Source organism: Strix uralensis, chromosome 10, assembly GCF_047716275.1.
Source record: "Strix uralensis isolate ZFMK-TIS-50842 chromosome 10, bStrUra1, whole genome shotgun sequence".
Taxonomy (NCBI): domain Eukaryota; kingdom Metazoa; phylum Chordata; class Aves; order Strigiformes; family Strigidae; genus Strix; species Strix uralensis.
This window is the reverse complement of record NC_133981.1, coordinates 1,472,223-1,494,327: the sequence shown is the minus strand read 5'-3', so window position 1 is coordinate 1,494,327 and position 22,105 is coordinate 1,472,223. Positions and strand designations below refer to the sequence as shown.

Here is a 22,105-nt window from a genome sequence, read left to right as displayed (position 1 = left end):
TGGAGAAGGTTCAGGAGGGATCTTAGCAATGTATATAAGTACCTGGAGGGAGGGTGCCAAGAAGATGGAGCCAGGCTCTTTGCAGTGGTGCCCAGCAAGAGGACCAGAGGCAACGGGCACAAACCGAAACACGGGAGGTTCCCTCTAAACATCAGGAAACACTTTTTTACTGTGAGGATGACTGAGCACTGGCCCAGGTTGCCAAGTACTCAAAAACCATCTGGTCAGGTCCTGGGCAACTGGCTGTAGGTGACCTGCTTGAGCACAGAGGTTGCACCAAGTGACCTCCAGAGTGGGGGAATGAAGTTGTCCAGGGGGAGAAGTTTTTGCAGGTTGTGAAGTGAGGCGGTAGCTGAGGGGTGAGGGAGACACAGGGGCTCTGTGGGCAGCTGAGGAAAGGTCAGAAGGTGGATGTGCAGAGCCTTTGCTCTGGGGACCGTTCCTGTCAGGGCCCCGGTGTTCGGGCTGACAGGGAGTCCGCCCCCGCCGGGGCTTTGCCCCCCGCCGCTGCCCCCGCCTCGCCCGGCGGAGGGGGGCGTCGCCGGCGGGCTTCGGCGGCTCCCGCCTTCCCGCCGCGGGGGCTGATCACCCCCGGCCGGCGCATGCAGCCGCGCCGCCGGCACTCGTTGGGGGCGCCCGGGGGCGGCGGCGCGGCGGGGCCTGCGGCGGGGGGGGGGCCGGGCCGGGGGGCGGCGGCCCCGCAGCCAGAAATTAGGTGCAACTCACCGGCTGCGCTCCGCCTCTGCTCCGGCTGCGCACCCGGCGGGCAGTTAGGACACCCCCCCGCTCCTCGCCGCTTCCCCCGCCCCCGGAGCGGCGGGCAGCGGCGGCGGGAGGAGGCGGCGCCGGGCGGCGGGATGCAGTGCGGGGCCGGGCGGCGGGCGGGCGCGGCGGCGAGGGGCAGAGCCCGGCGGGCGGCGGGGCGGCCCCGCTCCCCGTGAAGAGGCGGCGCGGCAGGGCAGCGGCCGCCGCCATGCAGCCGTTGCACCGGGCCCCGGCGTTGCTGCTGCTGCTTCTGGCCGCCGGTGAGTGAAGGCTGGTGGGGCGGGGGTCGCCGCCAGCCCCAGGGGCCGGACGCCGGGCACCCCCCCCCGGCGCGGGGCTGGGCAGCGGGTGGGTGCCCGTCCCCTCTCCGGGCACTGGAGCGCCCCGAGCGCCAGTGGGGGGTGGGTCTGCCCCCCCCAACCTTGGGATCCACGGTGGGTCCGGTTCCCCGGGACTTCTGCGGGAGGCAGGTCCCCATCGCCCCCCTCCCCCGCAAGCCCCGTTGCCCCCCGGGTTCCGTGACCGGTGTCGGGTCCCCGTCTCCCCACCCCGGAGCTCTCCCTGGGTACCGGGCACTGCTCCCCACCGGGCAGCAGAGCCCTTTGGAGCGGCCGGTCTCAGCCCCGGGACCCCCGAGGGGTGACAGGGGACCGCCGGGCTCCGGGCATGGGGGGGCTGGATGTGCCTGGGTTTCACCCGCGGGGATGGGATCTCACCCGGGGTCTCCTGCCTCGGCGCTGGGGTACACAACCCTGGTCCCCGCGGGGACCCCGCACGCCGTGCCCAGCGCTGGCAGCCCTCGCGGTGTGGGGAGGGCATGGACGTCGGCCTGGCCGGGACGCGCAGCCCACCGCGGGCCTTCGGCGGGGAGACCCTGCTACGCCAAGGTTGCCCCAAAACCGCCTCCTCTTGCATCGATGGCTTCGTCTGGCGTCGTGGTAATTTTGCTAACTACCGCGAAACTGGCACAAAGGAAGGGGGAACCACAAATTGCTCTGCGTTTCCCCAAGAGCCTCCTCTCGAAATTTGGAGGAGAGGTAGGGTGCCAGGGAAAGGCAATTAAGTGCAGAAATAATTATACTCGGAATACTTATGAAGGGTCTGCTTCTATTTTTAAACAGTCTGGGGAAATTTCCCAACAAAGGGATCCCCCCGAAGACCTGTGAGGCTGAGATTGCCCTCTCCCTCCCTACCCCCATTCCTTTTGTACAGAAATCTGGTTAGTGTGGAACAGGAGTTTTGAACAGGGACATTTAAAGAGTGGGGGAGTCTTTGTCTTGAGTCATTCTGGCAGGGAGGGAAGGGCTGATTTCCCAACCAGTCGCTGTCTTCCAGCACGACTGAGCTGTGATACAGTGACATCCGGCCCCCTGGCACATCTCTTGTTACCCCAATCTCCCGAAAATGCTCGTGGGGGAAGGTGTAATCTGTGGAGCCGCTCTGTCCACGAATGTACAGTGCCTCGCCCCTGTCGTCTGGGGCTCCCTGAAGAGAAGGGATAAAGCCTTTTAGGTTTGCAAACAATAGTGAGCTTAAAAAGCAAAATGGATCGGAAAACCTGTTGGCGTTTTGTGCCAATACTCTGTGGCACAGAAGCTGTAAGCCTTTCCAGAGCTGAGCAGGGAGCCAGGTTTGTGTCTTTCTCCAGGCAGGTTCTCCACGTCAGGGAAAACCTCGGGCACAGCTGGCAAAGGTCCTTTAGCCACGTCTCAGTAGCAGACCCACGTCCCCAAATTCAGCCAGACCTCCACCTCCTCCACAGAAGGCAAAGCGTGGGGGGGGGAACTGCCATATTCCCACCCCACCAATCTGCCAGAGAGGGTTGGCCCCCGTCCCCATTGCTTGAAAGCTACATTTGCTCTGCGGAGGAAGGAGATGGACCTCGTGGTGGTTTTAAAATCTGTCAGCCGAAAGGACCACAGCTGATGCTACCTGTGCCGAGGGGAGGGCGTGTTTCCTATTCGGCCGAGGCTGCTGGAAACTTTCTAGTATTGCTGTGAAGCTGGTGATGATATGGAGGATTTGGGTCCTTGGCTGTGATCCTCTCTGCTGTCCTAACAGGGAGAGGTGTAGGGGTGGGAGGCGAGCGGCAGCTCTGAGGGACAGCTCAGTTCCTAATCTGGTGAAACTGGTAATCCTGGTGGGTTGTGACAGTTCTGGGGGGGCTGGACTCAGTTGGCCAGGCATCTCCGGACACCTGGACTCCTACCTAGGTGGGAGATCAGAAGTGGAGACACAGACTGTTGGGGATTTATAAATCAAGCCCTGTTTTGGTTAGTAGCTTTGCTCAGCGGTTTAGGATCTGTTCCAGTCTGGAATAATTCAGTGTGCTCTGGCCTTGCTCCTCCAGTCCTGCAGGACAGGAATAGTTAAAACCTGAGAGAGTGCTGGAGGGACTGAGCGCAATTTCTGTGCTTCCCAGGATCAGGAGCCTCCTCAGACCTGCGGGATGGGCTGAGTGCACCTCATCAGACTGCTGGGCAGCACGGGTCTGCTGGCAGAGCGTGGAAACATCTCTCCAGACTCAAGGGTATCTGAGCCCCTTTGCTTTTGCAAGTAGGAAAATGATGTGGTTAAAAGCATGGGGAGAAGGGAGGGAATTGGTCTCTTCCCTCTTCTTGTCTCCCCAGGTGCTTCTCTGCATGGGGGCTATTTAAATTTTTTTTTTTCTCTTCTGCCTGCTTAAAAGATTCCTTGTTAGCATTGTGTCAACGAGCCTGAGATGAGGGAGTATAAATCAGGATAGATGAAAATTCCCTGTAGGCAGTTTTTCCTTGGCCTTTTCAGTGCCATAAGGAAATGTTCATTTAATTATAGGCATCAGGGGTAGAAATAACTACATTAAGCCCTCAAGGGGAAGCTGCTGGTGATGAGCTGTAGATCAGAGCACACAAAAGTTTTTTCCACTCGTGTGGCGTGGGAAGAAGCTCCGGCATTTTGTGGGTACCTGCGTGAGCAGCAGCAGCACTGGTGGCCCTGCTGCAGGGCTGGGGGCAGAGGGGCTGCGGGGAAGGTGCATCCCGGCCGCAGCTGGCAGTCGAGTGAACTTGCTTCCTGTTCTTGCTGGCTGTTGAAACACGTAATCCCAAAAGAATGGAGAGAGGCTATTTGTCAGCCACACGAGTGCAGCCTGCACAGAGGCAAAGCAAACACATGCGCTGGTTTGTTCAGAGGGCCAGGGATGCTGGCAAGGAAGATACACCCTGCTGGGGCTCGGGTCAGCCCTGCACTGTCCCTGTGCCTGGTTAAGCCCCATTGTGGTTGCCAGGGTTTGGGTGTACATTCTTGTTTTGGGGATAATTTTTTGCCGTTGGGAAGCCAGCTTTGCAGCCTTCCCTCTATATGACAACTGCAGCCGCTCTCAGCTCTTCCCATCCTGCCTGGTTCGTTGTGAAGGTAGTCAGGACCCGTACGCGTGCCCAGGGACTACCAAACCTTTGCGTGAACTCGTTTGCCTAGGATGCATGAGGTTGTTTGGAGAGTGGAGGAGCCTCTTGGGGCTGAAACCGCTGAGCAGCATGCCAACGTGCGGCAGGGTGGTCGCCACTGCTCTGCTGCAGGGGCTGGAGCAGAGCGTAACCATGTTGTGCTCAGTGTTGTGCCTGGTGAGTTTTAAAGACCTTTTGGGGTGTAAAAAGCTTCTGCTATATTTTGATGGGTGACCATGTCTCGGAGGGAAATCCCTCCTGCATCTGCAGTAGTGCTTGCTCTGCCCGGGCTGGGAAGCTTTAAAGACGAAGCGACCACGAGCCTTTATTTGATGAGCTGAAAATCAGACCGAGCGCTGTGGGGTACATGGTCCAGGTTGGGATGGAGTGAGAAGAGGAAACACAGGCCTGGTGAGGTGATTTTTAGCAGACAGATGGAATGCTTTGGGCCTGCGAGAGGGCAAAGCAATCTGTGGGCCGTGGTTTTTCTCTTAGATCAGTGGCTTTCATCTTGTGGCCTGTTAACCCCTGAGGGCCTGTGGGCTGCTTTGAGGAGGCCTGTGAAAGGTAACTGAGGAAAGAAAATCCACTACTTCTGTATACAACTGTGTACCCAATGCTGTTTCCCCAGGGGCTGTGTCTCGCCCCCCTCCCGGAGCTGGGAACTGCCACTGTCAATAGCGAGAAGCGCGGAGGAGAGCAGACGTTGCAGCAGCAGAGGAGGGAGGTGTGAAGGCTACGAGACGATCTGGGGAGGGAGTGAAGGCAAACAAAACAGTCTGGGAGACTGAAACCAAGCAAAATTGTGACTTGCGGCGTGAGTGGTTGAGCGAAGCGGGAAGGACGGGCAGGCTTGTCTGCATTGCTGTGACCTGCTTGCATGGAGTCTCTTGTGGAGATGGGTGGTGGTGCCTGGAGCAGTCCTGATGGTGCTGATCGTAACAGCAGGAGATCGGACTCTTCTCAGTGCCTGGCTGAGGATGCCCGGCACCCCTGGAGGTCAGGCCCCTGGTGCATGTGTGCTGACGAAGGGCACAGCTGCAATTACCTGCAAAAGCAGGTGCATCTTCTGGCAGTGCTTTGCCATTTCCCGTGGAGATCCCTGGGTCTGCACGCTGTAGATGTTCTCTGCTGAAATGCCAAGGGAGCAAATGTTGGCAGCCCTTTACAAGGTAGCACCCACTCAGTACGTGCAGACGTGCACACCCTGTCTTTGAGCTCTCTCATTATGCTAGCTGTAAAGATCTGTAAAACCTTACAGATGCTGGCACAGCTACTGTGAGCTCTAGGATCTCCCTCTGAAGTGTTGTTCCATTGCAAGGGCTTCGTCAGCTGTGCCTTGTCCCTCTTGTTGGTGCAGGTTGGTAAGTGTATACGCTCCCCACAGACCCAAGTGCTTTTGCTGTTGCTTTGTAAAATGTACTGGGGCTGTGGGAAGGTGGATGGTTTTAGAGGGACACGTGGTGAGGGACCTGGTTGCTGGCAGTACCAGAGGAGGATGGCAGTCTGATCTTGTTTTCTGAAGCCCTAGCTGGAAATGATCTCAGAGATTAGGGACCTGGCTGGATTTGTAAGTGCTCGAGTGCAGCGTGGGAGCTGGACTGGGAGAGGTCTCTTGGGTGGAGTGTCCCAGCATGCATATGGTCTGTAACTCTGAATTAACACCAAAAGGACGTGGCCTGACACATGGTCATCCTGTAAGCTTCTCTGTGTAAGCAAGCTGTTGAGGGTCTGGAGTGCAGAGACTACAGGTAAGTGTGGAGGAATCAGCTTGGACATCTCTCAGCTGAACAACATTTTCTTCTCTTCCTTGCTGTCTGTGTTTGGGATTCTTTTTTGTTATTTAAATTACTCTGTGTTTTGTTATGTTCTGGAATTGGTTTGTGCCATTGGCTGTTCTGCCCTGGGACCTCTTTCCTCTCAGCCCTTGGGCCTTGCTCCCCAGCTTTTCCAGGCTGAGGTGATCTGGGGGAGGGAATAGCCCTGGCAGATGCTTCCCTCATCTGGCCATTGTGTTTCTGTCCTAACCGATTATCAGTAAATGACCCATTCCTGACCCAGCACTCCTAGGAAATAACATTGTTGGGTAACTCCTGGGTTTGGGGTGGGCTTGAAAGGAAGGTCAACAGTAGCAGGGCCAGATGGACATTGTTGCAACTGTTGCATTGGCAATACCGAGATGCATTGACCCCCCCCTCCCTGTACCCATTGTGTAACTGCGCTTGGGTGGTGGTGTACAGGCTCTGCTGGGTGGTGGTGAGAGACAGGTAAGTCAGAGTGTGTGCACCAGGCGAGTGCTCTTCCCTTCAGCAGGCTGCTCCTGCCTCCATGGCACCGTGGTGTAGCCACGGCACTCAGGAAGGAGAGGTAAAACCAACCTTCAGTTGGGTAAATTGAAGGGCACACCAGCCCCTCTATAGGTCAAGTCAAGGTGATGACATCTTAAGGGATGTTTGTGTGTTTCCTTGGAAAGAAAATTGAGGTTTGCTTGTTGTCAATTAAAAAGCAAGAAAATTTTAAAGGCTGTTTGACTGAGTCACAGCCAGGTTCTATTTCAGCTCCCCAAATGCCTCCTCTTATTTCAACTGGGTACAGAGACAACTTCTTCCCTCTTTCACTTCTAGTCCTATTCAGTAGGCCAGTTGGGAGCTTTTAAACAGCTGTCCTGACCCGTGGAGAGGTGGCTTGCCTTGTGGCAAAGCGATAAAGTGGTTCTTGGTCGACTAATGTACTTTGGGGTTCTCTTAGAATTGTTTAGAAATGTGAAACTGCTCTTATTCTCAGCAGTTTGGGAGATGGCAGATGTTCTTTCCTCGGTTGTTTTTTTTTTTTTCTGCTGTTGAGCGGAACTCCCCCATCTGCCTTGTCCAAGGCATCAACTCCTCTGCTGAGCTGAACAGAGCAAGCTTCACCGCTTTGACTTGGAACCATTTTCTGAGGGGCCAGTGGGGTCAGCAACTAGCAAATTCATTTCAACTGTGTATCCTCCTGGCTGGCTCTTTTCCAGTGGCCTTGGAAAGGTAACTCTGCAGTATTATTTCCTGTTGTTGAAATTGCCCCATTCTGCTCCTTCCAGAGGTGAAGCATCCTTTGCAAGGTCAGCGGTACCTCCACGTGTCACCTCTGTGGGTGCTAGCAGCTGGAGAGCTCGCAGCCAGCGCGGGAGCTCCCATGCTGGTTTTGGTGCTCTCTCTCTGCCTTTGTTCCCTCTCCCCCCTCCACCTACCTCTCCCACTTTCCTTTCTCGCCCCTCCTCTGTCTGATCTGGGGAGGGTTTTTCCTCCCGTGCTCACAGCCGTGCCGTTTCCCCGAAGGCTGGCTGCCCTCTTTAGCATGCAGAGCCTCATCTCCTCCAGGTTACGCAGAGGTGCCGCAAAAATAGAAATGAGAGACAAACGCCCCATTGAAGCAGCTGGCGAGCCCTGGCTCCGTTCCCTGCTCCCTCCCATCTACAGTCGCAGGGCTTTATTCGTTTGTGTTTCTTTATTCCTATCACTTGATCTGCCTTTTGGAATACAAAATTGGGAGACTGATGACTGATAGAAAGTCCTCTAATCCCTGCTCCCCATCCTAGGAGGAGAATGGCTAGCCACCGATGTCTTGGGCATTAGATTTCCTCCCTCGGCCGTGCTCCCCTGCCTCCCAGCTCAGCTTGTGCTTTGATTCTTTCTTTGCTTTGGAGTTGCCAGCTGCGTTGAGCTCCTTTATGAGATGCTTGGAAGAGAGGGGGAAGGTGGCAGATCTTGGGTCTGCTGTTTGGCACCCCAAGCCTTTGTCTTTTTGCTGCTGGAGCAAAAGGTATGAAGTGGTGTCGGGATGCTGTCTGGAGAGGTGCTGGTTTGTGTGCTGGTGCAATGGTGCTCTTAGCCCTGTGGCATTCGGGCTGGTGCTGGCATGGAGGGTTCCCCCAGGCCAGCCTCTGCATCTTGTGCCTGTGGATCAGGCCCCACGGTGTTGTCTTACTCCACATGCACCCCAGGAGAAACCTGGCTTGATCAGGCTGTGTCTGTTAATGACTCATTCTTAGGGATGAGGTGGTGTAGTTTTATCTTGGGCTGAGGAGAGCAGAGCATCCCAGTAAACAAGATAATGCAGCTTAGGGGGTTTTAACTGGGTAAACACTTCAGAGTTAAATGAGGGTAAGCAAACTCCCAGGCTCTCAGCTTCCCGCATGGATGGGATTAGTTCTCCGGGTACCCAGATTCACCTGCCACAAGATGCCTGTTGTAGCGGTGGTGGGATGGGCTGTGGCTGAGCTCTGGAGGCAGCCCAAACGGGGTGTAGCCGATGGAAACAACAGAGGCTCGAGCCAGTTTTTGGAGCTTGCGCAGAGCTACATTTTGAGGCTTTGTCTAGCTGGCTGGGAGACACGAGTGTGTATTGTAGTATGGCTGGGAAGCCAAGGCGTCGCATCAGCCGCATCTCTGCTAATGGGAGTTGGGGGAAACTGAGGCACTGGGGTGGATAAAGAGCTGTCGTAGGATCCAGGCAGTCAGTTGCAGTCCCAACTACACCAAATTTTCCATTTGGCCTTGGACCTGCTGTGGTCTCTCCCCATCTTTCTGCTCCCCTTTTCTGGATAAGTTTGAGAATAACGTTCCCTTTCTCCCCCTCGCTGCTCTCTGTCGTGTTTGCTTAAGCTGTAAGCTCCTCAAGACAAGTGCTCTCCTCACTGAGCTGCACGAGGCTCAGCAGTGCTCTCCGTTAGTGATGCAGGTGTCTTGTGTCAGCCTGGAGAGCCCAGTCTGGCACCATCACCTTGGAGCCCGGTGAGCACCTCTGAATGCGCACGGGGGCTGGCCTGGCCAGGTCCCTCCACATCCATGCTCGTGCACAAGAGACGTGTGGACTCTTATTTCCCACTGTGGACTTCAATGTGCATGCACAGCTCGTGGGGAGCCTGCCCATCCCCAGAGATGCCCAGAGGCACTTTGGTTGGCTCTGTGATGCTGCAGTAGCTTCCCTCCCCTTTGATACTCTGCCTCTGTTGCCGTTCCCTTTTTGTTGCTGTGCTGGCCTCAGCCGATCTTGCCTTGGATCAATAGAACAAAATAAACGAGATGATTGAGAAGTGCTGAAGCCTGGCCCAAGTGTGTTTGGGAAGGAGTAACCAATATTGGATTTTGCTCAGTTCAGAGAATAGTGGAGAAAGGTGGAGAGGGTTGGAGCAGGCAGAATGCTTGAGAAAAGCATTTCTGGCTTCCAACATTCCCAGGACAGGTTTGGTAATCAGCCTGGCAAGTGAGCAGCAAATCCCAAACTCTTTGTGCTAACAAGCCGATGTTTTCAGTGAAAGCACAATCTGCCGTTGCCCCACAGCTCATCTTGGCATTTGCCCTGATTTGAATTTGTCCTTCTGGGACGTGGAGTCGTAGGACATAGTGGTGGGAAGGAACCTCGCGAGGTTGCCTAGTGTGTGCCCTTGCCTGAAGGCAGTTCAGCTCTGCTTAAATCATTTCAGGCCACGTGTGTTCAGATCTGCGTGCGGCATCCAGGTGATGTCTCAGCAGTGCTTTGTAAAATCTCTCTATTTCTAATACTTCAGGACTGTGCAAGCATTTTCACATCTGCATTCCAGCGATATCTCAGAGCTATTTCTAATACAGGAGTTTCTCCTCTTAAGACATTTTGTAATGGATGGTTTTCTATCTTGTATCAGAAATATTTGGTGCTAGTTCTCAAGGTGGTGACTTATCACTTTGTACTATTTATTGTCATAATATTTCTGTTATTTCCATTCTCAAGATCACCTAGCTGTACCTGCAGTCTTTCTGCACAGAGAGGATGTCTCCTCGCTTTGTGTCCTTGGCTAACTTCATTATCACGTTCCTAATTTTTGTTCCAAGGTCACTTAGGAAAGTGTTAAAGAACAGAAGATCCAAGGACAGACCTTGAGGAATTCCACTAATAGCCTCCCTCCAGCACAAGTCTCTCTTGTTTTTCGTATAGCAAATGCCTTACAGTTGCCTTAGAGTTTTCCTGCTAATCGGTGTTTTTCTTGCCTCTCGTGTAATTCTGCATGAGGCACTGTATCAGATATTTTACTGAAGTCCAGATGGGTTAGATCTGATGCATTTCTCTTGTCTAGAAGACCAGTTATCAAAGAAAAATAACAAATTAGTCTTCATTTCAGCTTATTCAATTAGTTCAGTTCAGTGACTAGTTCATTAAGAATTGAGAAACAGAGTATAAGCTGAGAAAGCGGGAAAACTTGTCCTTTTTTCTTCTAAACTATGAATAAAAATCAGCTGTGAGAGGATGAGATCTTCTAGTTTTAATGTGCTGAAGAACAGAGGGCTAGGAAGCAATTGGTTCAGTTCACCCAAATTAATTACTTTGCTTGCTTAACAAAACTGTTTTAAATGTAAAACATGTTTTGGTAATCTCATTTTTTTCCTTATGTCTCCATATTTCTCATGGTATTTATCGGTTGAATAAAACCAAGTTCCAGGTGCTGTTTTCTTGCATTTTGATTGAAGTTCAGTATGCATGTGAATGTACCTTGACACAAATCGCAATTAAAGTCTCATCTAGGAATCAAGAAGTGTCAGTCCAACCTTCTAATAGATAAAATGGAAATAACAAGGATATAATTGTTGAAAGAAAAGTGTAAAATGCAGTCTGCCTCCCTGCTTAGTGTTAGGTAGACGTTTGCTGTTGGTACATTTTAATTCTTACCTGTGACAGCCCTTCCTTTTGAAAACAAAAAATTTGAATGCAAAATGGAGTTTAAATCAATGACTTAAAAATAGATTTTCAGCCTGCTGGTTTGCAACATGGTTAATATTGGTGATGTATATAATTTTGGTTTAAATCAGTCCCCCTGCATATAATAGAGCCGCAGATAAGGAACACTAGGGTGAAATCTTGCTTGGGTGACAGTCGGATAGAAAACTGTCATTGACTTCACAGGGCCTGAATTTCATGATTTCAGTATAAGACTTTCCACCTCCTCTCCAGGATGGGTGATTAACGAGACACCTGGTCTTTTCAAAGAGGCAAAAAACCTCAGAGAGGGTGAACCATCACTGCCCCACTGAAGAGAGGTGCCTCAGGCTGTGTGGCTGCTTGGCACTGACTCCCCCTGGATGTGAATGCTCCTCTGCATAGTTGTGGATGTTTCCCAAAATACCCTGATTTTCCTCATCAGCGGAGAGCACAGCCCATTCTAGGGGCAGGTCACCCCGAAGACAGGTGTGTGCAGCAGGTTGGTTTGGCAGGAGCAGGCTGCAAGAAGACAAGCCCAAGTCCAGTGGCTGTCAGCCCTATCTCTGATACAGGTTTACTGTCATTTTACAGGGACCTTGTGCCTCTGCCTTGCCTCCTCCTCGGAACCGACTGCTGATGGCCTCACGTCGACTTCTCTGCTGGAGTTTGCCGTGATGTCCCACCTGGAGGCCATGAATTCCCATGAGCAAACCAGCCCGGAGGCTGCGGAGCCTGATCTTGCCCCTGGCTCTCTGCATGCTGCCCCAGGATCGGGCTTTGCCAGTGAGGAGAATGAGGAGTCCAAGATCCTACAGCCCCCACAGTACTTCTGGGAAGATGGGGGAGAGCTCAACGACTCCAGCCTGGACTTGGGACCGTCAACAGGTGGGTTGATTTTACCCCATTCTTCCTCCCCACTCTGCAGGGACTCTGGGGAGGTGGAAGGATGCAGGGATCTGTCTTCCTGCTTTGACACAGCTCTTGCTAAGAGGGCCTGAGATTAAACGTCAGCTCTGTTTTCTCACCTCAGTGCTTGATGTGTCCCCAGCGAACCCTGAGCAAGCACAGGCTTTAAAAAACAAGTTACAGCTGAGCCTTTATTCCTAAGCTGCTATGATCTGGGAAAAGTATTGCCTCCACCTAGTTTCCCATTGCCTCGTGCCCTTTCTCTGTCTCTTTCCCCCTTTTATGCTCTCTTCTCTGTCCTTTCTGTTGCTGTCAATTAAGCACAACCTAAAGGTCTCAAGACCCCATCTCAGGTCAAGGCCATCTTGGGGTTTGAGTCAAAGCTGGGTTCCCTAGGTCAAATTCTGATTCCTCACTCTGTGAATTCGGTGGGGATTTGGCCTGAGAGAAGACAGCAAGTTTTCTCCCTTGGGCAGCTGTCCTGTTGCCTGCCCTGTCCTGACTGCTTCCTGGGGAGTCATGGCCAAAATGAGTTTCATTAGCACTTGAGCTGGCTTTCCTCTGTGGAGTGTTTTCTGAGATTACCAAGTCCCCTCAGTGGTCTCGCCCCAAGCCCCTCGTTGGCTTTGAGGTGCTCTCAGGGTGAGGCATGGGAGGAAGGAGGAGAATTGCAGGGTTTCCAGTAGTTTAGGAGATTATTTCACACGTTCCTGCTCTTAAGTGTCATGTGGGGCATGTATTAAGTGTTACCCAGGGGCCAGGCTTCAGCCTTATCCCTCCTCCCTTATCTGGTATCGCTGTCTCCCTTTCAGCAGGTCTGACTGAGGTCTGCAACTAGAAAGCACGAGTCTTGTTTTATCTTCACTTCTATTTCTGTGATCTTAAAAAAGGCCTGTACTGACCCAGGGCCGAGGGCTGCCGCAGCGTGATGGCTCAGGCTGCTGGCTGGGGCCCAGCGTGCGTGGCGCGGGACAGGGACCATCCCAGTTCAGGTCTCCAAAGCCCTTTTGCTCACCAACGGTGCTGCTAAACTCCTCTGGCCGTGCTCTGGCCGCCCTGCGGGGCTGGCGGTGGGGAGGCTGTGCGGTCGCTGCCTGCGCAGCGATGCTGGGGGTGGATGGTGCGTGTCCCTGCCGGCACGGACGCGCTCTGGCTTAGACACTCTCACGCGCTGGCAGCGTGCTCAGCGGCGCTTTTATTTGTGTGCCAGCAGGCACCTGCATGTACTCACAGATCGGGACGTGACTTGGAGAACAGCGTGTGCTTGTGCATTGAGAGCGAGATGCGCTGGGTACCGAACCCAGCCTCGCCTCTCGCACGTGCCTCGCCCCATCTGTATGCAGAACATGTTCCCTTCTCCTTCCGTTCTTGCCTGCAGTGCTTTCCTCCATGAACAGATGTGCTCTTTCAGCTGTCCTTTACGCGTACCCTGCCCTATCCTCTGCCCAGCTAACCACTTCTGTGCTTCCAAGCACTGGTTTTTTTTCCCCTGGCTGTTGCTGTGTCCAGAGCTCATGTCTCGGTGGCATTGCAGAACCTTGGTTAATAGAACAGCTTGAATTATTCAAGAGCTGGGAGCACATTTCAACTTAAAATTTAATTAGAAACCTGCTGTGTGTCATTTTACAATAAAGGATATTGTAATGGCATCCCTAAATTGGACAGCCTTCTCCTGTCATGCAAAGCCTGTGCATGAGATGCACGTAATCCATGGATCTTGCATGCTGCATGTGTGACAGATGCCATGTGACACCTTGTGGAACTGTGTGATGACATCTGTTAGATTATTTTCAACATATAAATCCATTAAACAGTTTCAAACAGCTGCTGTTTAAGAAAAAAAAAGTTCATGGTATATGTTTTCCTTATGTGGGATTTCTCTCTGACTGACAGTGAAGTGTAGCCCAGCATAGTCAGTGGCTCTATCCCAGGCACAGATCTGAGACCCTGCATCAATCAATTCACAAAACAGGATTGTTATCCTACTGGAGAGTGAAAATTCTCTGCTACAAAAGGAGACATGTGCTGGCTTCTTTTTGGGGCCTGGAATTGGTGGTCTTCTTACAGGCCTGTCTTCAAAAGATCTCCTGAGATTTCAAAACTGTATTAGTCACCTCTTTTTTTTTTTGTTTTGTCCTTCTGAAGTCTGTGTGGGGAGACTCCTCTGCCTTTGTGTGACTTTGAGACTGCAAGAGATAAAAAGTAATAAAAATCTGCAGCTGCTGCTTTTTTTTTTCTAAATGCACTTGAACATCCTTTAAAAATATTTCTGTAAAACATGTGGCATCTAGGGCCACCTGTTAGTCCATTAGAAAGTGAGAACAAACTCCCACTGGCCGAGCACAGCTCAGCCTGGAGCTCTGTTTCTCCTGAATAATGGGCTTTTGCTGATTTATGCTACGGAACAGTAAATCTATATTGACAACAGTGAGCACCAGCCTGTAGAAGGACCCTGATACTTGTCTCGTTCTGTCTGAGTGTGCACAGCAGTGCACACTTGCCTGTGTGCTAACCCATGCGCAGCTGCTACCCAGCAGAGCTGCATCTGAAAGAGATGGATTAGGTCTGGTGGGAATATGGATGCCATATCCTTACGGAAAGAAGCCGCGTGTGACTCATACTTCAGCCAGGAGGCAAGTCAGTGGAGCTGTGAACCTGTTACTTCTGCATCCCACTGCCTTCAGGCTTCCAGAGAACCCAGAAGCTTCTCAGGTTGTAGTTTAGGTTTGGCTGCTTTGTCTCACCTTTGGTATCAAATTGGCCTGAGCCACAGATCAACCCTGAAGATATATTGGCTCTGCAGGACTCACATCTGGCCCTTCTTGTCCTCCTTTCCCTTCTTCCCACCTTCCCCATCTTGTTTTGCCTGGATGCTTCCAATCCCCCGTGTTTTCGTGCTGTCACACTGGAACTCCTGGGCAACAGATGCAACATCTCTTTTAGCTTTAGGGCTAGAAGATGGGTGTCATTAGGGCTGTGGGTCCCTTTGAGTCCCTGATTTTTAGTGAAAGACTTGTGTGTTGTCCATCCTGGAGCGCTCCCTGGTTTGCACCTCTTGGTGTTCTCCTTTGGCTCAGTCAGATTGCAGTGCCCTGTGTGTTCCCTGTCCAGCGAAGGCTCTAGGCTGAGGTAGCCTAATCATTATTTGCTGGGAAGTTCAGGCTCCTGGAAACTGATGCAAGACTTGTGAATGTCTGGTGAATGAAGGCACTTAGTCCCTCTCCTCCCTTGCCCAACAGCTGAGTCTCTAAGCTTTGAAGTGTATCATCATCACATCTTCCAGTGTGGTGGTGGGCTGGCATGGAGCTCACTTCGTTACAGCCAGGGCCTGGACTTTTAGTTCCAAGGTTGTGCATTTGAAGACCAAGGCATGACTGTGCTGGGAGCTATCAAATCTAGTTTTATAGGTGGATGATTCACTAGGATGGCATGTGGCACTTTGAGGGGGGTGGGGGTGGAATTGTAATCTTTTAATTATAGTAATTAGCATAAGGGATTCCCAGGAGAGTTAGGATGAGGGATAGCAGGACAGACAAGTTAGAAGGACTGTATTTGAAGAAAACTAAATTTTCTGACCAGCTAATGGGATAAAATATCTTCCATCCCCAACTCTTCTCTGGTAGTGAGTTTCACTCCCTTTCGTGGTGAACTACTTGCCTCTGGCCAGCGAGATCCCAGTCTCTCTCAGCCTTACAGAAATCTGCATCTTCGTCCAGACTGACAGCAAATCTGCAGTTCTTAATGCCATGTTCAACCCAAGCATTAATGAAATGAAGCACCTGGTAAAGACTGTCAACATAAGCAGCTTAGTGCTGAGCAGCCCCCTGCCTGAGCTCAGCTCCCAGGATGCCTCTTGTTTATGCCCTGGTTTAGTGTACGCTGACACATTAGGTGATCTATCTTGGGACAAGCCATCTCGCCCAACATGTTGCTAACCTGTCACAAAGAGGGTTTCTCTGTGTGTGGTGGTATTCTGGAGCAGCCATCCCCACCCAACTCCGTGTTTGAGTGAGGGTGGTTTATTCTGGCCTTATTGCAGTTCATACCCTGAGCAGGAAAAAAGCATGGGGCTGTTTGGGAGCAGCTGTAGCACTTGGTGCCCAGTCTCTACCTGAGTTCCAAGCATAATGAGACCTAACCACTTTGCTACCCTGGGTCTCTCTTTTGACTATGATCTCTTTTGTGTGTGGGCCTGTCCTGGAGTCACAGATAGTAACTTCTCCTAGCTCTTCTGGAAGATTAGGATATTAGCCCCAACTGGCTCAATTCCAGCACCAGTAATTGCATTCGCCTCTTTGAAATCCCCCTGCAGTTCCAATCCGATGGCGTAGGCCTTTTTGCAGTAAGCCCCACTGCTCTGTGCTGCACAACGGCGAGCAGATACCGCCTTAGACCTGGCTGCATTTTAAGTAGCGAGTAGAGGGCACCTTGCACTTCCCAAAGCTGGCAGGTACTTTAGTATGAATGGTGCTGTCAGGCTGTGTTGTGGTTGTGGAAGCCCAGGAATGTTCTTTATTACAGTGCCTTCTAGTTATCAGTAATTCAATCACTGGTTAACATGATCTTCCAGTTTAATCCAATAAAGACCTTATGGTCAGGTTATATGTACTAAAAACAAAGAGGGTCACCCTTTTTCTGAGCTGTCACAGTTGCTTTAAACAGCTAATAGTGGCAAATACAGGGTAGGGAACCTTGTAGGGCAGTAACTGAGACCAGCTCTTCTGAATGAAGGAGAAGCAGAAATGTAATGAATTAAATGTCTGGCTGGGGAACCATGCTTTGGCACAGTGCCAAGTCTAGACCCATCTGGTGTCAGGGACGTTTTGGTATTGATTTCAGAGCGAGCAGGACATCGCCTGAATGGCGACTCTTGCAGAGGTTCGGAGCTCATGTTCACCTCTCCCAGGGCAAATCATCTCCCCAGGCAAAGGAAATGAATCTGTGTGAGCCAGACTAGGTCTGCTGGGAGATGCAAAGGGCAGGACTTGGAGTGGCAGGAGGGCTGTGCAAGATGGTTTCTTTAGAAAATAGTGCCTGAGGGTCTTTGCAAGAGGGCTTGGAAGGGAAAAACTGGGCGGGGGGAGGCAAAGACAGCTGGATGTTGCAATGTGGGTAATACTGCTACTGATGAAAAGCATTAAGGGGCAAGCGAAGGATGTGGTGGAGGTGTGGAATTTCATATAGGTGAACCAGATTCCCAGGGGATGGCGTGACTGAGAAGCTCTGGGATAGTACATGATGTGGAGCTGTGGCTGCCTACTACGGTCACCTGGTCCATCCCTGCTGGGCTGTTTGGCCAGAGATGCTGGGGTAGTTTCGTGTCTCCAGCGGGCAGTTCTGAGCTGTCCCCCTCTGTGATCAGGCTGGTTCCATTGTGGCTTGGCTGCTCTTTTTTGTGGCTTGGAAGGGTTACATGGCACATGCCACCTCTGTGTGTGGCCACAAGTTCCTCTTGTGCTCCAGCCTACTGCTGGTTTTGGTGGGAGACTTACAGAGCAGACCCGGCCAGGGAAGGCACTGATGGTGTTTGCAGTTACTGCCTCCTCCCTTCTCTTTGGCAGTGCTCTTCTTCCTCGCTGAAATCTGATGAGCTGATAAAAGAGCCTGACGAATCTGACATTGCAGCCAGCTCTGTACTACCTGTCTCCTTTAACAGAAGACCCTGCCCCACTTCTACAGCAGGAGCATGGGTCACCTGAGTCTGTTTGGCCTCTCTGTTCTATGGTTGCTGTTTCTGTCCACAAAAGCTGGTGGGGGTGGGAGTGGACAGCACCAGCATAGCTAGACCTTCATCTGTGGGTGCACTTCCACATGCTCACGGCGTGGGAGCCAGTGTAGGGGGTCTGCTGAAGGTAGAGGACAACCAGGTGGGCCAGTGGGTTGTAGGGTCTAGAAGACCACTTGCTGAAGGGATTTCTAGATGAATGTTGGAAGGAGCCACCTTTGAGTTCTCTTAGGGCTGGGGGTAACGGGAATCAAGGGAAGTGCTGAGAACACTCTTAAAATGGGAAAGCTCTTAGCTCTGCATTGCACAGATGAGTGACAAAAATCAGCTTCTTTGGAAGAAGGTGCTGGGACCAGCTTAATGGCTGGGATCATACCAAGGAGATGGACAGGGTGCAAAAATTCCTTCAAATCTTAGAAGAGGGATGTAAACTAGAAGAGAATATGAGTACCTTAGAGACCTGATCTTGAGAAGTGGACAGACACCCGTGGTAGTGAGACAGTAGGAGGTGATTCCAGATGGGAACTAAGTGTCTAGCTGGAAAGTCTGGAAGGAAGGATTGACTCACCATCCTTGAACCTCTGAACCTGGGAAGTGATTGAGCCGCTCTGGGAAATGGGTTGTATGGAGAGCTCCTTGTTTTAAGAAGCCCAAGCAAGCACAACTCTGACCCAAACACCTCAATTTTCACTGTTATCCGTGCAAATCTGAATAATGGCTCTCACAAGATTGGAGGGGAGTTGAGGTTATAATCAGTGGGGTCTTATGAACCTTACAAGAGAAGGGTGCTCCCAGCTTAGCATGCAGGATAGTGGAGAGACTATCCTGCAACTGGGGATGTTAACTCAATTAGTAGTGAGTGTGAGGATTCCTGTGTCTGCTTCTACCTTGTTGATTTGTTGGCCCAGAGAAGCAGCTCAGGTTTCAGTCTTTGGCTGCCTTGTAAGACAGAAGCCTGTGGGGAGAGAGTGGGATGGGTTCTCCCTGTGCTTCCATCCCCCGGGAGAGATGGCAGAGGCAGCAGTTCCTCCCATGTCCTTAGATCTTGTCGGTGGAGAGGCAGCATGGCTGCAGCAATGCGGGGCTTTCCCCCATGGGAGCTAGCTAGTCTGTGACAGAGCACCTGAAGGAAAGGTCGAATGTGTGACTTCAAAGGAGAGCTGACAGGCCAGCAGCATTTCTAGCTCCCACGGGGCAAACCTCATGCTGCCTTTTCCTGGTTTGTTTTTCTACTGTGCCCATCTGCTAGTTCTTGCTCTCCTCCAGGTGGGAAGAGGGGCAGGGAAGAGAGGAGATGCAGACGAGTTGAGAATAGCTGAGAATGTCGTTAGGCAAAGGAGATGGCAGATTGGATCACTGATCCCTGAAAATAACATCTCATCTGACAGGACCTTGTTTTAAGGGGCAAACCCCTCACTTTTCACGCACAGCACATCAGGGCAGGCCAGGTTCCTGCTGAGGTTAGTGGTTTTGGTGCAAACCCTGAGTATCCCTGCAGCAGGAGGAGCAGCAGAGCCCTGAGAGATGCACTAAAACTTCACTATCTGTCTGAAGAGGATCCTGACCTGGTGTCCTCAATGCTGTGGTCTGCGGCTGTTCCTGCTGTTAACCGCCATCCATCTAGCACGGCAGTGACTGTGTCTGCAGACACTGGGCTGTCTAGCTGTTGGTAAGGGCCTTTGGGAAGACCAGGGCTAGGCAGTGGAGAGGAGCTGGTTTTGGTTTGTCTGTGCTGCCACTGATTGCGCTTACCAGCCTCCTTGGCCTCTGAGGGAGCACCACCAGGTAGGCTGTTGGGTAGCAAAAATCTTTTAATCCTCAAGGTCCTTGGGCAGAATCTCAGTCAGGATGGGTGCTCTCCATAGAAACACAGCCACAAAGTGAACGTTGCTCGTGCCTGCAGTGCCCAGTAGATCTCAGTCCCTGTTCGCAGCGAGAACTGGGAGACAGTCACCACATCACGACTCCAAAGGTCAGTTGGATCACACTCACCTTTGGGCAGCATCTGGAGGGAGCTGCTGACAGCATGGAGGAAATAAGCTGTGGGTTAGGGAAGCCACTTGCCAGCTGAATAGGAGCATCTTTGCACCTCCTGCTCGGGGTGGAGGGAGCTGCGGGGCTCTCTGCGGGGGAGGGATGGGGAGGAGCTGCAGGAGCAGCATGGGCATTCCTGGTTGCCAGGGAATATCCAAGGCAATGGATGTGTTTGCTGACATGGCCCTCCCTGCCTGGGAGCTCGCACCCGCTCTGGCATCAGCAGGGGATGGATTGGAGTCAGGGATGCAGGAGATTCCCAGTGCAGATCTGCTCTGTAAGGCATCCAGACAGCTGCTGCCCACTCTGCTCTGTGGAGCATCAGCTTTGGCAGGCGGGAGAGGATGTGGGGGCCTTGGGGATTTCAAGCAGTCACTTAATAATAATCACCATAGGTGAGGCAGGGTGCTTGTTTCTAGCTGCGGAGGGATCATCTTCCTGGTCTTTCTGAGTCAGAGTATGTGCTGTGCTCTTCTTGGGGAGAAAGGGAGTTAATTGGGATGCAAACTCCTGAAACAGCTCCTCGGGTACAGGCAATTTCTCAAGAAAGATGAAGGTTGATTTATGCCTGCTGGATTTGTGCCTGTCACTCTGAGCTTAACGCATCTGATCTTAAAGATACTCTCCTTATCCTGGGATCCCAGCTCCTTGCTGGGCTTCCAGAAGAAGCAACTGCCTACTCTGACCTTACATTTGTGGGGTGCATCTTCTTCAGCATCTACATTGGTCTGGCAGCATCACGTGTATTCGTGGTCAGAGCCACAGAACAACCAGGGGCTGAAGTTGGAGAGAGGGGAGTTAGATTTGGCTCCTGTTTCTGGCTTCTGTTTCCCTGCAGCAAAACTGTTCCTTAATGACACGAGAGTCTCATAATGCAGATGTTTGTGGGATGACTCTTCTGCTGTTAAGCGCTGTACAAACTGAAGTTCTGCGTTTCAAAGATGTCCAGGTTGATTCAGGTTTTGGTGGAATTACTTGGGTGTGCCAGGGAGTAGGATTTGGTTTTGTTTCTCTTCCCTAGCATTTCCCATTTATCTTGTGACTGACTGCTGCTACCATCTCGTACCTTTCTGAATCCCAACTGAAATGAACCTCTGGGTCCCAGCCTGATTCCTAACACTCATAACCTCACCTTAAGGATGCCAGGTGTCAAAATTGTTATTTATTACTATCTGTGAAAATGCAGAAAGGAGTGGAGAGAATGAACATGTGAATTATCCCTAGGGAAAGGGGGTTCACTGGGGTGGGACAGGGAGCTGGGGAAGTGCAGGAGGTTGCACTGCACTTGTCAGATGGGATTGTTCTTTTCAGTGGCAGGCTGCCTGCTCTTAGAGGGTCTCTGCCATTTGGCCCCATCTGTGGCTAGACACACACAATGCAGCCTCTCTGCCTCTCAGAGTTCATGGTTACTTGGGATGTGACACGAAGTCTTTTGGATCTCTTTTTAGATTACAGCTTTCCCGCTGCGTCTCAGAAGGCCCTGCTGAAAGGGAATGGGACACAGGTAAAAGACAACTGGGAAACAGCCACTCTTCAGCCACCAGCAGAATTTGTTGAGCCTGACTTGCACACGCCTTTCTCCAGCACACTGGAGGAAGAGGAGGGGCTACTCCCTATAGACCACTCCAGAGGAGGAGTGGAGAGCCTCCAGACCTCCGAGCCAGAGGTTACCTCTTCTGAACCAGAGGGCCAAGAGGACTCCGCTCTTCTGTTTTCCACAGCCTCCGCCAGGCCAGGTATTGTGACCGAGGCAGCCATAGGAGGGCAAGAAGAGGACTCTGTTCCTCCAGGCTTAGACCTTGGGAGCAGCATGGGACCAGGTCTTCTGCCTGTGTCCTCTGTTTTTTCTACTACTGTTGCTGCAAGGTCTCCCAGTGTTTCGGAAGAGCCCTTTGAGGTGACAGCTGGGGACACGTGGGCTGTTGGGGGAGCAGATTTGGAGCTGACTGTGACTACCACGAGAGCAGAGCTTGCAGAGACCACAGTGGAGGCTGGTGGGGAAGAGCATTCGGCCAGAGAGGAGGTCTCAGAGACCACAGTGGGGTGGGAGATGCTGGAGCCCACGGCGCTAACTGAAACGGAGCAGACAGTGGAAACGCCTGTGGGGACACCCTCTCCTGGAGTCAGCTCCCCAGGCACCCAGACTCTTTCTGGGAGTGAGCAGCACCCCACTTCTTCTGCATCTCCGTGGGACAGGGCTGATGAGCCTGCGCTGGATCCCATTTGGAATGACACCGAGTCAGCCACTGAGACTGTGGCAGCAGAGAGGAGCTTGTCACCACAGGCTGGGGATGCCCGCGTGGCCATGCTGCCAACAGAGCTGCCCTGGGACTCAGCACAGGTAGCACTGGGAGCAGGGCGTGGGTGGGAGCTTGCAGTCGAGATATCTGGGTACTTCTCTCTCTTGGGGGTGGGGGGGGTGGGGTGTGGTGTGGGGTGTGTGGGTGTGTGTGGGGGTGTGTGTTTAACCCCTTAACCTTGCCCATGTCTCTAAGTCTGACTGGTGGAAGTGGCTTCTTCTGTTCACCCAGCCAAAACT

The 22,105-nt window shown here is 52.3% G+C and overlaps 1 protein-coding gene across 1 annotated transcript in view; it reads left to right on the top strand.

Moving 5' to 3' along the window:
• The first annotated feature begins 841 nt into the window (after positions 1 to 841).
• The window catches only part of PODXL2 (podocalyxin like 2), a 33,521-nt gene continuing 12,257 nt past the window's right edge, over positions 842 to 22,105 (top strand). Inside the window, exons 1-3 of the mRNA XM_074878892.1 lie at positions 842 to 1,025; positions 11,493 to 11,786; positions 21,015 to 21,907. Of these exons, the coding sequence (XP_074734993.1) occupies positions 974 to 1,025; positions 11,493 to 11,786; positions 21,015 to 21,907 (1,239 nt within the window). The 5' untranslated portion in view covers positions 842 to 973. The remainder of the gene's footprint in view (positions 1,026 to 11,492; positions 11,787 to 21,014; positions 21,908 to 22,105) is intronic.